Raw genomic sequence first — 11881 nt, forward strand, 5'->3', positions numbered from 1 at the left:
GAGAGTAGGTTTAGATTAGACATCCGCAAGAACTACTTCACAGTTAGGGCGGCTAGGAGCTGGAACCAACTTCCTAGGGAAGTGGTGCTGGCTCCTACCCTGGGGATCTTTAAGAAGAGGCTTGGTGACTACCTGGCTGGACTCATTTGAGTCCAGTCTTTTCTCCCGCCCAGGCGGGGGGTTGGACTTGAAGATCTACAAGGTCCCTTCCGACCCTACTTCTATGATTCTATGATATATGGAAAGCAAAATAGGCTTCCTGCTTGGACTTTAAATAACAGAGGATGATGATGATAACAGATCATTTAAAAAACACCACATTCCAACAATGTCCCTTTAATTGATTAAACACTACCCCAGAACTGTGCCAACATCAGAACTGTGCCAACATTAGATTCTTCTGTTTTTCCAAGTAAATAAGTAACAATGGGACTCATGAGTGATAGTGATTATTGTGAGGTATACTGTAACTTTAATGGACAAAATAAACAGAAGAGATGTCTGAGTAAACAATCTGTTCCTGTAGGCTTCCCCTGAGTTACTTCCGTGAACTGAAAGCACCTCAGTCACAAAGTTTATATATCATTTCCATTTCAAATGGTCTCTGTGCCTTTGCCAGTCCTTTGTGGCCAAGTCTACATGTGAAGTTTACTGCACATTAGACTAATCTAACATGTGCAGTAAAACATCACCATCTACATGTGCGCAGCAATTACAAAGACAGATACAAGTACCAGAAAACAGCACTTTAAACTAATGCATCAAAGCACACATCTAGACACTGACCTGGGAGCAAATTGCTCCTGGTCAGCCTTGGCAGCAGGGAGCTGCAACAGCTGCTTGGCTTAACCCTGAGCTTCAGGGGGTAGAGGGGTAGCTGTCCCCAGCTCTGGGGGCAGCTCTGAGCTGCATGGAGCTCGAAGCTAACCCCTGAGTTCCTGGGGGCAGGGAAGAGTTGTTCCCAGCTCCAGGGGCAGCTCCAAACCTCACAGAGCTTGGAGTTAGCCCTGAGCTCTGAGGGGCAGGCAGAGAGCTGTCCATGGCTCTGGGGGGAGCTTTGAGTCATGCTGACATGGCTCGGAGCAGCCCCCAGAGCTAGGGACAGTGCCCTCTCATCCCTTAGAGCCCAGGCCTGATCCTCCCCAAACCTGCCCATTCCCCCTGCCAGCCCAAAGCTGGACCCCAAGTTCCCCCTGGCTGCTGCAGGGGGCAGAGCAGGGCAGGAGCAGCCCTGGACTGCACTGCTCTTGCTAGGCTCAATTTACTTTCAACCTGGGCACATGTATAGACATGTGCCTGGATGTAGTTTATTGCACCTGAATCTACTGTGCAGGAAATTCAGACTCATTAATTGCACATATAGATGCACCCTGGGAGGAGGTAAATTCCATGAAATCATCCTCATTGACACTGGCAGGGTTGTTTGGGGGGTTTTGGGGTTTTTTTTGGTCATGACTGGAATAGCTTGGGAATTCATTGCTTAATGAAATTCAATGACTATATGTCTGTGCTCCTTTAATTCTGTGAAATCAGTGCTAAAACTACTTGTGGTTTTAAATATTGGGTGTATGGGGGAAGGAAAGTGTGTTGCATCAACATATGAACACAACAGCATATAATGTAGAAGGACATTATTAACATTTTGCACAAGGAAATTGATACAGGTTACATTAAATTCCCAAGATCACACAAGAAATCTGTAATAGAACCAGGAAAAATGATGCATAATAATCAAAAGAATATCAAAAGGAGAGTGTTGCATTAATAGTCACTGTGAAGAGGATCTAAAAGCAAGATTCCCTTGTGTAATCATTCTCAAATGGCTGTGCAACTGCAGGAGTTTGTGCAACCCCAGATGGTGGCCAAAATTGGCATGCTCACATAAGCTGGTGCCCATCATTTGCAATACTATTCATCATGAACAGGTTATACATTAACAGGAGTTAATAAGCAGATTCTTTCCAGTGCTTCCTAATCAAAAACCTCAAACTCCCAGCGAACGAAAAGCCTCTATATTCAGTTCTGTGAAAGAAGTGACTGGAGTGGGCTTGTTACCGATGCTTGCTAAAGTTGTTTTAATGATTTATTCAACAAATGCTAAAAATTTTAACAACACTTTCTTTCCCAGTTTGCAGAATTGTCAAGTATGGGAAAACTGACAATTCAGTTGTTAACTCCCTTCCTTCCCCCCAACCTTTCCATTTAGAGAAATTACTGGAAAACTGTCAGATTTTTTGGAAGCATTTGCAAAACATGAGGAAAATCGCGCAATATAGCATAATCATGTTATATAAGATTATTACTCTAAAAGGCTAACTATTTTAGTTATATTGTGTTATTGTGCCATTAGCACCACTTGACTGCCAACAGCGCAACAGTGGGGCTGCAATCAACAAGGATCTTTGTGTATTTTCCATTGTAAATAGTATCGAGGACAGGAGGGAGAGGCCCTTAATGGTACAATTTTTTCAGTGATTAAGAATACTTGAGATCCATTTCAGGGATCAGAAATGTGTCTTAATGAGACAATTAGTCAAGACACAAAGGCTGCATAGCAATTTAGTTGGGCTACTACTGGCACAATTTACTGCTGCTGTGTCCCTCCTCCTGATTTGAGTTTTACAATAGACTGTGAAAGTCACTGTGGAGAGGATCTAAAAGCAAGATTTTCTTGTGTAATCATTCTCAAATGGCTCTTATTATCTGTGGGGCACTTCAAAAATGAAGGTGACTTCAAAATAATTACTTTGTTTTCAAATCTTTTTTTCAAAAGTTAAATTTCTGTGCTAAATACCTATCTCAATAGGCACAGAATATCCAGGGATTCATAGAGACCATGGCAATTAAGTAATACTTTTGAGCATTTGAACCCCTTACTCCAAAACAATAAAGTGGCACCTTATTTTTCCTTTTGTAATGGAACAGGAGATCTCCTACATGCTGCAAAAAACACTCAAAAACAGGGTTTAAGTTCTTACAAGTTCTAAATCCATCAAACTCTTAGTCAGATTTGATTTATTTTGGTCTTGCTGTAGAGGGAACTAGTGCATCAGCTTCTGCTACTAGCAAATCATTTCTTGGGATGATGTTACTGCAATCCCTTTTGAGTTGGAGAAATCTATGGATTCTCTTAATGTGCAATGCCTTCTACCAGATTTACCTTTTATCTCTGGTAAACTGATCACAGCTCTTTTCTATCCAGAATCGTTTTATACCCCAAATCCCATTCTGTCAAAGGGGGCTCAACTTCCACTAATGTCATCTATTTGTGATCAATTTACCAACAATAGTTACCCGTGTGGCATCAGTGACTGGTTGGATGCGGAAGGAATGAAGAATCAGATTTTCAGGATGGTGCTATACAGTTGCTTTTTGTGAAGCCAACCACTACTAAGTTTTACCTGAAAATATGGCTCCTAAGGATTTGCTTAGTAAACAATTATGGGGTTTCTGCAGATCCTTATAAGTTTCCCTTACACTATACCATATACATTTTTATGCATACCATAGTACAGCAAAAGATCATATCAACTCTGAATTTAGTACAATATTTCAAAATTTCTTTACTTGTATGTAGTCTGATGCATTCTTTGGCATTTCCCTCTTTATCTACTGTATACAGTAGAACATTTTAAGCCCACTGATAAATGGGGCCCACTCTGGCAGAATCTTTGGGCATCTATACATATACTCCAAGGTGGGGGAGGGTGCTTTAATTAGAGTGGCTCCAAGAGTGGCTCTGAGAGCAGGGTGGAGGGGTGGGGGGCTTTAATTAGAGTGGCTCTGCAGCGTCTCATGTATTCAGCATCCTGCACTTCAAAATGGCAGTGGAGGTGCTTGAATTAAACCTTGTTCAATGATTTCATAGATTTCATAGACATTAGGGCTGGAAGGGACCTCGGAAGATCAAGTCCAGCCCCCTGCCCCAGGGGCAGGAAGTCTGCAGGGATCATAGGATCCCAGCAAGATAAACATCCATATGTCTCTTGAAAGTGTTCAGAGACATCTGGATGTTTATCTTGCTGGAATCCTATTATCTTTAGTTAAAGTGGGCTTTAGTTGAAGTGCCCCCGCTGCCATTTTGAAGCACAAGAATGCTGTGTAGATGTGACATGAAGGCTGCTGGAGTGTGTTAATTAGCATGCTCCAGTAAACTTGATTCTGTTCTGACACATGCTAATTAGCATGCATCAGAGCAGACATCCAGCATATGTATAGGTGCCCTCTATGGCTAAGTACCAACAGTCAAAAAACCCAAGACTGAATTGATTCAATCTTCACAGTTTAGTCTACGCTGTGTAGATTGAACCAATTAGCAAGTTAACAGACATTCACTTCTTATTTTGGAAATGCAGCCACATGCCTGCAGTGACCCAGGCAGGAAGCTGGAGGAGGGGGCGACTAGAGCATGCCTTCCTGCTCAACTGGAGCACAGCTTGGGCCAAGGCTAGCCTGCCTATTCCTGTGAAGAGAGGTTTGCTAGGAAGGTACAAAGCATCCTGGCATACTGGGAGGCTGTAAGTTAACTTGAATCTGGAGGGAATCTGGGACAGTAATTCAATAAACCAATTTAACCTAAGTTGGTTAAGCCTGATACTACATCCATCCAGGTTTATCTTAAACCAGTTTCAACTATTTTGAAAGCAGCTCATGTGCACTGAACTTCTTCTGTTGTTACAGATTTAAACCAGTTTCGTATCACTTATACCAGTTTATGTGTAATTTCTCTCCCTAGTCTATATGCCTAAACTCTATCCAGTCCAACAGATGTTCCAGGTGTGCTTGTGGGATCTGGCTTCTATTCTGTAAAGGATTATTTTGTGGTTAAACAATTAGTTTAATCAGGCTAAGAGGTGCAGTGCAGAATTTGCTGACCAGAAGACATGGGTAGGTAGTTTTAAGGCACCATTGTGCCCTCCTGATTCTGGGCTGCTCCAGGAGATGGAATGACTCCCGGTGAAACTTAGCCAGCTGTCCATGCTGCTACTGCTTTAACCTTGCATGCCTGCTAGAATTTACAAGAAGGTCCTGTAAAGACAACTTGTACCTTCCATATGTCCTATGCTGGGGGAACTCTATAGGGCTTTTATATTGCTCCTAGCAAGTGCAGGTCAGATGGGAGGACAAAAATGTAAGACTCAGATTTTCGTAGTGATCACTGTTAAGTACAGCACATCTGTCATTTCTGTCATTATTAATGGCTTTCTGTATATAACTTTGTACAGATACTAGTGGGTTTCTACTGTGCTTATTCTGAGTTTAAATAAAAAAGTCTCAAATGTATAGAAAGCAAAAGAGCTGTCTTTATTGTTCCTTTCGAAGATTGAAAAAAAAGTTCCTGCTTCTCACAATTTAGTGACTGGTATGTTTAGTTCGTACCACTTACTGAAGAATAGGTTATTCAGTGCCTCTGGCATCCTTGAGTTATTAGTAAGGGAACATAGTAGGGCATAGTGGTGGTATTTTGACGGTGTTTTCATGATTTTGCTTCAGTTCCACGCTGTAGTGAATGCAGTTTGGTCATTTGTAATTAAGACCTCGCCCTGCAGACCAAAGTTGGTAGGAGGTATTGCGAGTTATAGGCTTTTTCTCTAGCTCTATAATGGCCAGCCTTTGTTTTGTCATAGCCATGTTCTTAGAAACTGCAGTTGTGCTATCTACTAATACCTAAGGATGTCTAATATCATGTACATTTTGTTGAAATGGTTGCATTGTGATGCAAATGCTGATCCAAGGAGTTCTTATTCCAGAGGAAGGAAATATGTTTGGTTTGTTTTGGTTTGTTGACATGAACTAAACTACCTTTCAAGAACACCAGCATCCTGGCAAAGAACTACTGGCAGACAACTGCATTAACCTGAGCCAAAAATTGTAAAGTGAAGTTGAGGTTGAAGACATGTATTAGAATTAACAAAAATTAGAGAATCAGAAAATCTGAGTTACCAATGAACTGTTGTCCCACAAACTTTAGAAGTAGATTAATATTCAGTTATGGTCATCTAAGCAAACTTAACCTGAGTTTATAATAATGTTATTCTCCCATCTTTCTTCCCTACATTGGTGTCTAATGACCCAAGAAAAACTGATAGACCATTGAATCTTAATGGTAGGTACAAAATTAAAAGTAAGGAACTCCAAATTTGTGCAGTGATTAAATTAATCTGTTTGTTATGGGTGGCCAATGATAGTGAAAAGATTCTGGTTTTCATAGGGCAGCACGAAGGGCCAGATTTATCATTTTGATGACCACATCCAGGCAGACTGGATAGGTTAGAGAAGTGGGCAGATCTGAACAGGATGCAGTTCAACAAGGACAAGTGCAGGGTGCTGCACTTGGGGAGAGGGAACCAGCATTATGGTTATAGGTTAGGGGCTGACCCTCTCGGCAGCACAGAGGCAGAAAGAGATCTTGGAGTCAGGATTGACTCGAGGATGAATATGAGTCGCCAATGCGACGAAGCAATAGGCAGAGCCAACCGCACCCTGTCATACATCAACAGGGGCATCACTAACAGGTCCAGAGAGGTCTTGCTCCCCCTCTATGCGGCGCAGGTCAGGCCGCAGCTGGAGTATTGTGTCCAGTTCTGGGTGCCACACTTCAAGAAGGACGCGGAGAACCTGGAGAGGGTCCAGAGGAGGGCCACTCGTATCGTTGGGGGCCTCCGTCGCCAGCCCTATGAGAAGAGGCTGAGGGGGGATCTTGTGGCTGCCTACAACCTTATCAGGGGCCAGCAGCAGGGACTCGGGGAAAGTCTGTTCACCAGTGTCCCCCTTGGAGTCACCAGCACAATGGCCACAAGCTGAGGGAGGATAGGTTTAGGTTAGCTATTTGGAAGAACTACTTCACTGTAAGGGTGGCCAGAGCCTGGAACAGGCTTCCCAGAGAGGTGGTGCTCTCACCTTCCTTGGAAATCTTCAAAAGGAGACTGGATAGGCACCTGGCTGGGGTCTTATAACCCTGCCCACCCCCAGGGCTCCTTCCTGCCCATGGCAGGGGGTCGGACTCGATGATCTGTCTAGGTCCTTTCCGACTCATTGATTCTATGATTCTAAAAATAAATCCAGCCAGTTGACTGCATGACAGTGTAGTTAAATTTAGCCTTAATTCTAAATTAGTCTTAATTTAGGAAGTGGGTTCTCATGATTTCTGTAAAACAACACATATTAGCCATCTAAGAGTTATAGAAAAGAAGCTAGAATACTTTTTTGATGTACATAAATGTATTAGAAACTTGTGGGAATCATAAGTAAGTATATAGTTAGTTCTGTAAGAAGACAGTATTCTTGTTTCACACATGGCAATATTCAATGCAGTTATGTAGAAACCTGCTACGAGATATGAAAATGTATAGAACTACATGTAGTCTGACATCTGATACCTTGTAAGATTATTACAATTAGTCTATATAATCCAGGGACAGAGAGGAAATGTGCCTGATAATCAATAGGCATTCAGCACTGCTACTCTGGCTTCTTCACAAAGTGGATCCAACTTGCCATCACCTCCTAAAGGAAAAAAGTAACACTTATAAAATAGTTGTAGAATTCTACTCCTAGTTTCATATCACATTCTTTTAAATTCTCTCATCCAACCCATTTTAAATCTACCTTTAAACTAGGTACCTGAACCTAGTTTAAATCTACCTCTTGTGTGATAGGTTGGATTCCCTAAAAGTGTGGCCGTACTAACAAACCAAAATAAACCTGGATTTAATGGAAGAATTAATATTTTCCATCGATTTTTTCTGTCCAAAAAATAAGCAGGACTGATCTTGTTTAACTGCATAATCTGAGACTGAGAAGTACTTGCACTGAAGAATGTCACAAAATACAGAAATATTACAGGAAATGCATGCTGCACACTGTCGGTGATTCATTAGCTAGAAGGCACTCCTCCTGAGGAGATGGTATTTAATCAATGCCTAAAATGAAATTAGAGAGTACTGAAAGTGACATCTTTTCAGATTAAAAAAAAAAGTGGAAGTCCTTGCCATAGGTAGTCATTAGCAATGTCCATTGTGCTACTACACTGAGACAGGGATGGCTAGAAAATGGAAATTACTGTAAAACTTTCATGTTTTGGAGGTGAGGGGAATTCATTCTGAACTGGGACAAAGTTAAAAAGAAAAAAAATACAAACTGTTTGTTGGAAAGAACTTCCAGAAGAATTCTGCTTTTGAGAGAACTGAAATGGAATCTTTTTGCTTCCTGACTGCCCAACCCAAAAGCACCCTGTTGATTTCAGTTTTATTCCTGCAGGGAGAAAGTGGGAATGACAAGTGTCTTTCATGGGCTACGGATGCTGAGTGGGGGGCTCCACTTCCTACTTTGCTGTCTACCCTACTCCAGCCTCAGTGGTGGTTTAGCAGGTGTATATTGTGGAAGCAAAGAGTTGGGGCACTTGACTTCCCTGCCTCTCTCTTTCCTCGCACATCCGGGGAAAGCTGAGCACTCCAGTTCTCTGCTTCTCTTCATAGTTCTCTGCTTCTCTTCATAGTTTCATAGTTTCTAGGGTCGGAAGGGACCTGAGTAGATCATCGAGTCCGACCCCCTGCCATGGCAGGAAAGAGTACTGGGGTCAAACGACCCCAGCAAGGTGTTCATCTAACCTCCTCTTAAAGACCCCCAGAGTAGGAGCCAGCACCACTTCTCTTGGAAGTTGGTTCCAGATCCTAGCCGCCCTGACTGTGAAGTAGCGCCTCCTGATACCTAGCCTAAATCTACCCTCTGCCAGCTTGTGACCGTTATTCCTGGTCACTCCTGGTAGTATTCCTGGTCACTTCCTGGTCACTCTTCCTGCCCTGCAGTCTCTGAGTGGAGCTGAGGAGGCTGAAAATAAAACGAACTTCCATGTTCTGGCCAAACTCTAACACAGGTTACTGGATCCAGTTACAGTATTCCAGTAAACGAATTTCCATGTTCTGGACAAACTCTAACACAATACCTCTCTGCAGTAGCTAAGTACTGTTATCCTTATTTAAGACCCCAGGCACAGAGAGAAACTAAGACTTAGAACAAAAAGGTGTTGTTGCATTGGTTTCAGTGGAAGTTGGGCACCTAAATAAATTTTGAATGTAAACCTAAGTGTTTTGCTCAATATTGCAAAGGGAGGAAACTTAACCCAAATTTCCCAAGCAGTGCCCTAACCAATGGACAATCTTTTCTCTTATGTGCACTTTATGATGGCTTATGTATAAAGAACTGAAGAACTGATAGGCATTAATGTTAATATTAATTAAAGTGACAATTTAGAAGACAGAACTTTTGACATTAATTTCAGAATGAAGTAATATCTAATGAAGGGTACAGCAAAGAAAGTCTGGTACTTACCGAAGTTGAGGTCTTTAATATTGCACTGGAGCACAGTTTCGCCATTCACTACGAGTTCTACAACATTCCAGTCTGGTATCTCTTCTAGGATAACTTGATGTCCATCTGCTTCCAGCACAGCTACAAAAGACCAGAAAAGCAGCCTTCTCTTGGTTTGTCATAAACTTTTGGTATTTCTAAATGTAACTGCTCATGATGACAAGCATGAAAAAATAATGTGCAATGCAGGAAAGCACTGTGCAAACTTCCCTATAAATTGTGGTTGTAATTTTGTAGTTTCAGGATTACTACATTAGTGGGTTGCCTTTGAATGAGCTACTGCATCCTTTCTCTGTTCTAATCTCATTTTAAAAGGCAAGACATTTACTATGCACTTAAATATGCTATTGGCTGGTATAGCAGTCATAAGGAGCACACTGAATTAATTTTTCACTCTAGTATCTACAAGTTTGAAAGAAAAGTATCCAATAAATACTAAAAGGATACTACTGTACAGTTGGAGAACTGAGCAGGCAACTGTATTTGTGTGGCATGTACAATGCATCCTGTGATTTTCTTGACAATATGATTTTTCTGAGATTTTTCTGAATTTGTCTGAGAATTAGGATGAAACATGGTCTCTGCTTATCTTTCCAAATCTCCATTTAAGCCAAAAAATTATTATTTTAAAAATCTTTATGGTCTATTGCAATGGTCCCAACTTTCCTTCCCCTCCCCACCCACCACCGTAGTCCAGATGGGCAGTGCGGTCTCTGTTCACAGGCTGGATCCAGCTGGTGGTCCTAATCCAGTGCCCAGGGAAGGAGCAGTGGCTGGATAGAGCCTGCATGGAGGAGAGGGGGCAGCCCACCCCTGCAGGGGAAAAGAGGACATGGCCCAATGAGGGGGACGGGGGGCGCACAGCAGGGAGGGGGGGTGCATGGGGTGGACAGGGGCACAACCCTCTTGAGGTCTGGCAATTTGGCAGGGGGAGGGTTGCCATAATAATGACTACTATTCCTCCACCTCCAAATTTCTTGACCTGGGGGAAGCCCTGCAAGCTGGATTCCAAGGCCCAATGGGCTGCATTTGGCTGGTGGGCAGGAGGTTGAGCACCCCGGTCTATTTGGTTTCCCACAACAGAGTATCCTGACATGTTAATGCACATTACACAGTGCTGTCTTAACCAGCCGTCCTTCAGTCTTGCTGAATTTAATTAATACAATTCAAACAACATGCTGGATTGGTTTGGATTTTCATGTATTTTGTAAATTGCCTTTTTTTCATCTTATTCTGAGTATACTCCTTGGCAGTGGAAATGCACCATGATAAAATTCTAGCATCAGTTGCTTATCAACTGAAAAAAATTAAAGCTAATTTCTAACTATTTTGTTCAGTGAAGGCCTTGCCGAGGGAGTGCAGGCCTACAGTAAACCTCTAAAAGAATGTATTCAATCAACGTGGATTGGGTCTTTTCCTTGTCCATGCTCTAGTTACTCTTCCTTTCAGGAAAAGTGGACAGAAATGCCACCTTCTCATCTCTAATCCCTTTAATAATTGCTCTGTGTTTAATTTAGTTAGCATAACTTGAGCTGACTGTGTGCACCATGATTGCAGCATCATAACTTAACCGCTGGAGATGTTGCAAGAGAGGACTCTGGCCCAGGGGATCCTGGCTCTTTGCTGGGCAGCGGCTGCTTGGAAACCATTTGGGGAAAGGGGCAGGGAGCCACTGCCAGCAGCTTGGAGACAGGTGGGTTGACAGGACCGCAGACAGAGGTGCTCCCCTCCTCTGAGAATTTGTCTGAGAATTATGACAAATTCTTGGGCCCTGTTGCTAGTTTTTTGGGTCTGTTCTTTTATTGTGGGTCCGGGCCTTTCTTTAAAGGGCTCTTCCCCACCTCTTCGTCCCCTCTTCATTTGGACACAGACAGCGTGCCCTCGCCCGGGGTCGGCTCTGCCCAGGCCTGGGGGCAGGAGGGGCCGCCGGGATTCCCCCTCGTGCCCCGCAGGGGCCAAGAGCGGAGCGGGGCCCTGCAGCCCCCGGCCGCACGCACCTTGCAGGCCCCGCAGGCGGCCGGTCCAGTGCGCCAGTTGTCCGCAGCGCCGGGAAAGGCCGAAGCGCAGCAACACGAGCGCGCGCGGGGGCATGGCGCCGCCGCCCTAGCAACCCCGGCGGGTAGGCCGGGCCGGGGGAGGAGCCCCAGCGCCGAGAGCAGGACGGCGAAGCGGGGCCTCTCCTCGGGCCTGGCCTTGAGGCGGCGCCCACGGGAGCCTACCCCCATGCAGCGCTGCGCGGCCTGTTCGTCTAGTGCAGAGGAGGAGCCCTGTCCTGCGCGGGCCGGGCCCGGCTGTGGGGCCAGCGGCGTCGGACTGTTTAGACTAGATTTTTTTTTGTCTGGTTTGTTGTAGGTTTTGTTTTGGTTTTTTAAACTGGATTCTCAGCAGCGAGCGCCGGGCCGAGGCCCGCTCCCGCCCCTGCCGCGCTCCTCAGTGGACCAGAGCGGGCGGCGACGGCGCTGGGGTCCCGGTGAGCGCTCGGATGGAAACGGCGGGGAACTGGCTACAGGGC

At 44.1% G+C, this 11881-nt stretch overlaps 1 protein-coding gene across 1 annotated transcript; it reads right to left on the bottom strand.

Moving 5' to 3' along the window:
* Positions 1–7047: 7047 nt before the first annotated feature.
* On the bottom strand, positions 7048–11502 carry CUNH10orf53 (chromosome unknown C10orf53 homolog). The gene is made up of 3 exons (XM_019502282.1): positions 11367–11502; positions 9331–9450; positions 7048–7506 (listed from the first exon to the last, which is right to left on the bottom strand). Exons 1-3 carry the CDS (start codon positions 11458–11460, stop codon positions 7442–7444), a joined length of 279 nt encoding a protein of 92 aa, XP_019357827.1. The 5' UTR covers positions 11461–11502; the 3' UTR covers positions 7048–7441.
* Positions 11503–11881: the final 379 nt, after the last annotated feature.

The sequence above is a fragment of the Gavialis gangeticus genome, unplaced genomic scaffold (assembly GCF_001723915.1).
Source record: "Gavialis gangeticus isolate Ggan-Ray unplaced genomic scaffold, GavGan_comp1, whole genome shotgun sequence".
NCBI classification, from domain to species: domain Eukaryota; kingdom Metazoa; phylum Chordata; order Crocodylia; family Gavialidae; genus Gavialis; species Gavialis gangeticus.

Coding starts and splice junctions, on each gene's coding strand:
- CUNH10orf53 (XM_019502282.1), bottom strand. CDS start 11,460: ATGCCCCCGCGCGCGCTCGTGTTGCTGCGCTTCGGCCTTTCCCGGCGC. Junction 9,451..11,366: donor CCGCCTGCGGGGCCTGCAAG/GTGCGTGCGGCC, acceptor GGTCTTTTGTAG/CTGTGCTGGAAGCAGATGGA. Junction 7,507..9,330: donor TATTAAAGACCTCAACTTCG/GTAAGTACCAGA, acceptor TTTTTCCTTTAG/GAGGTGATGGCAAGTTGGAT.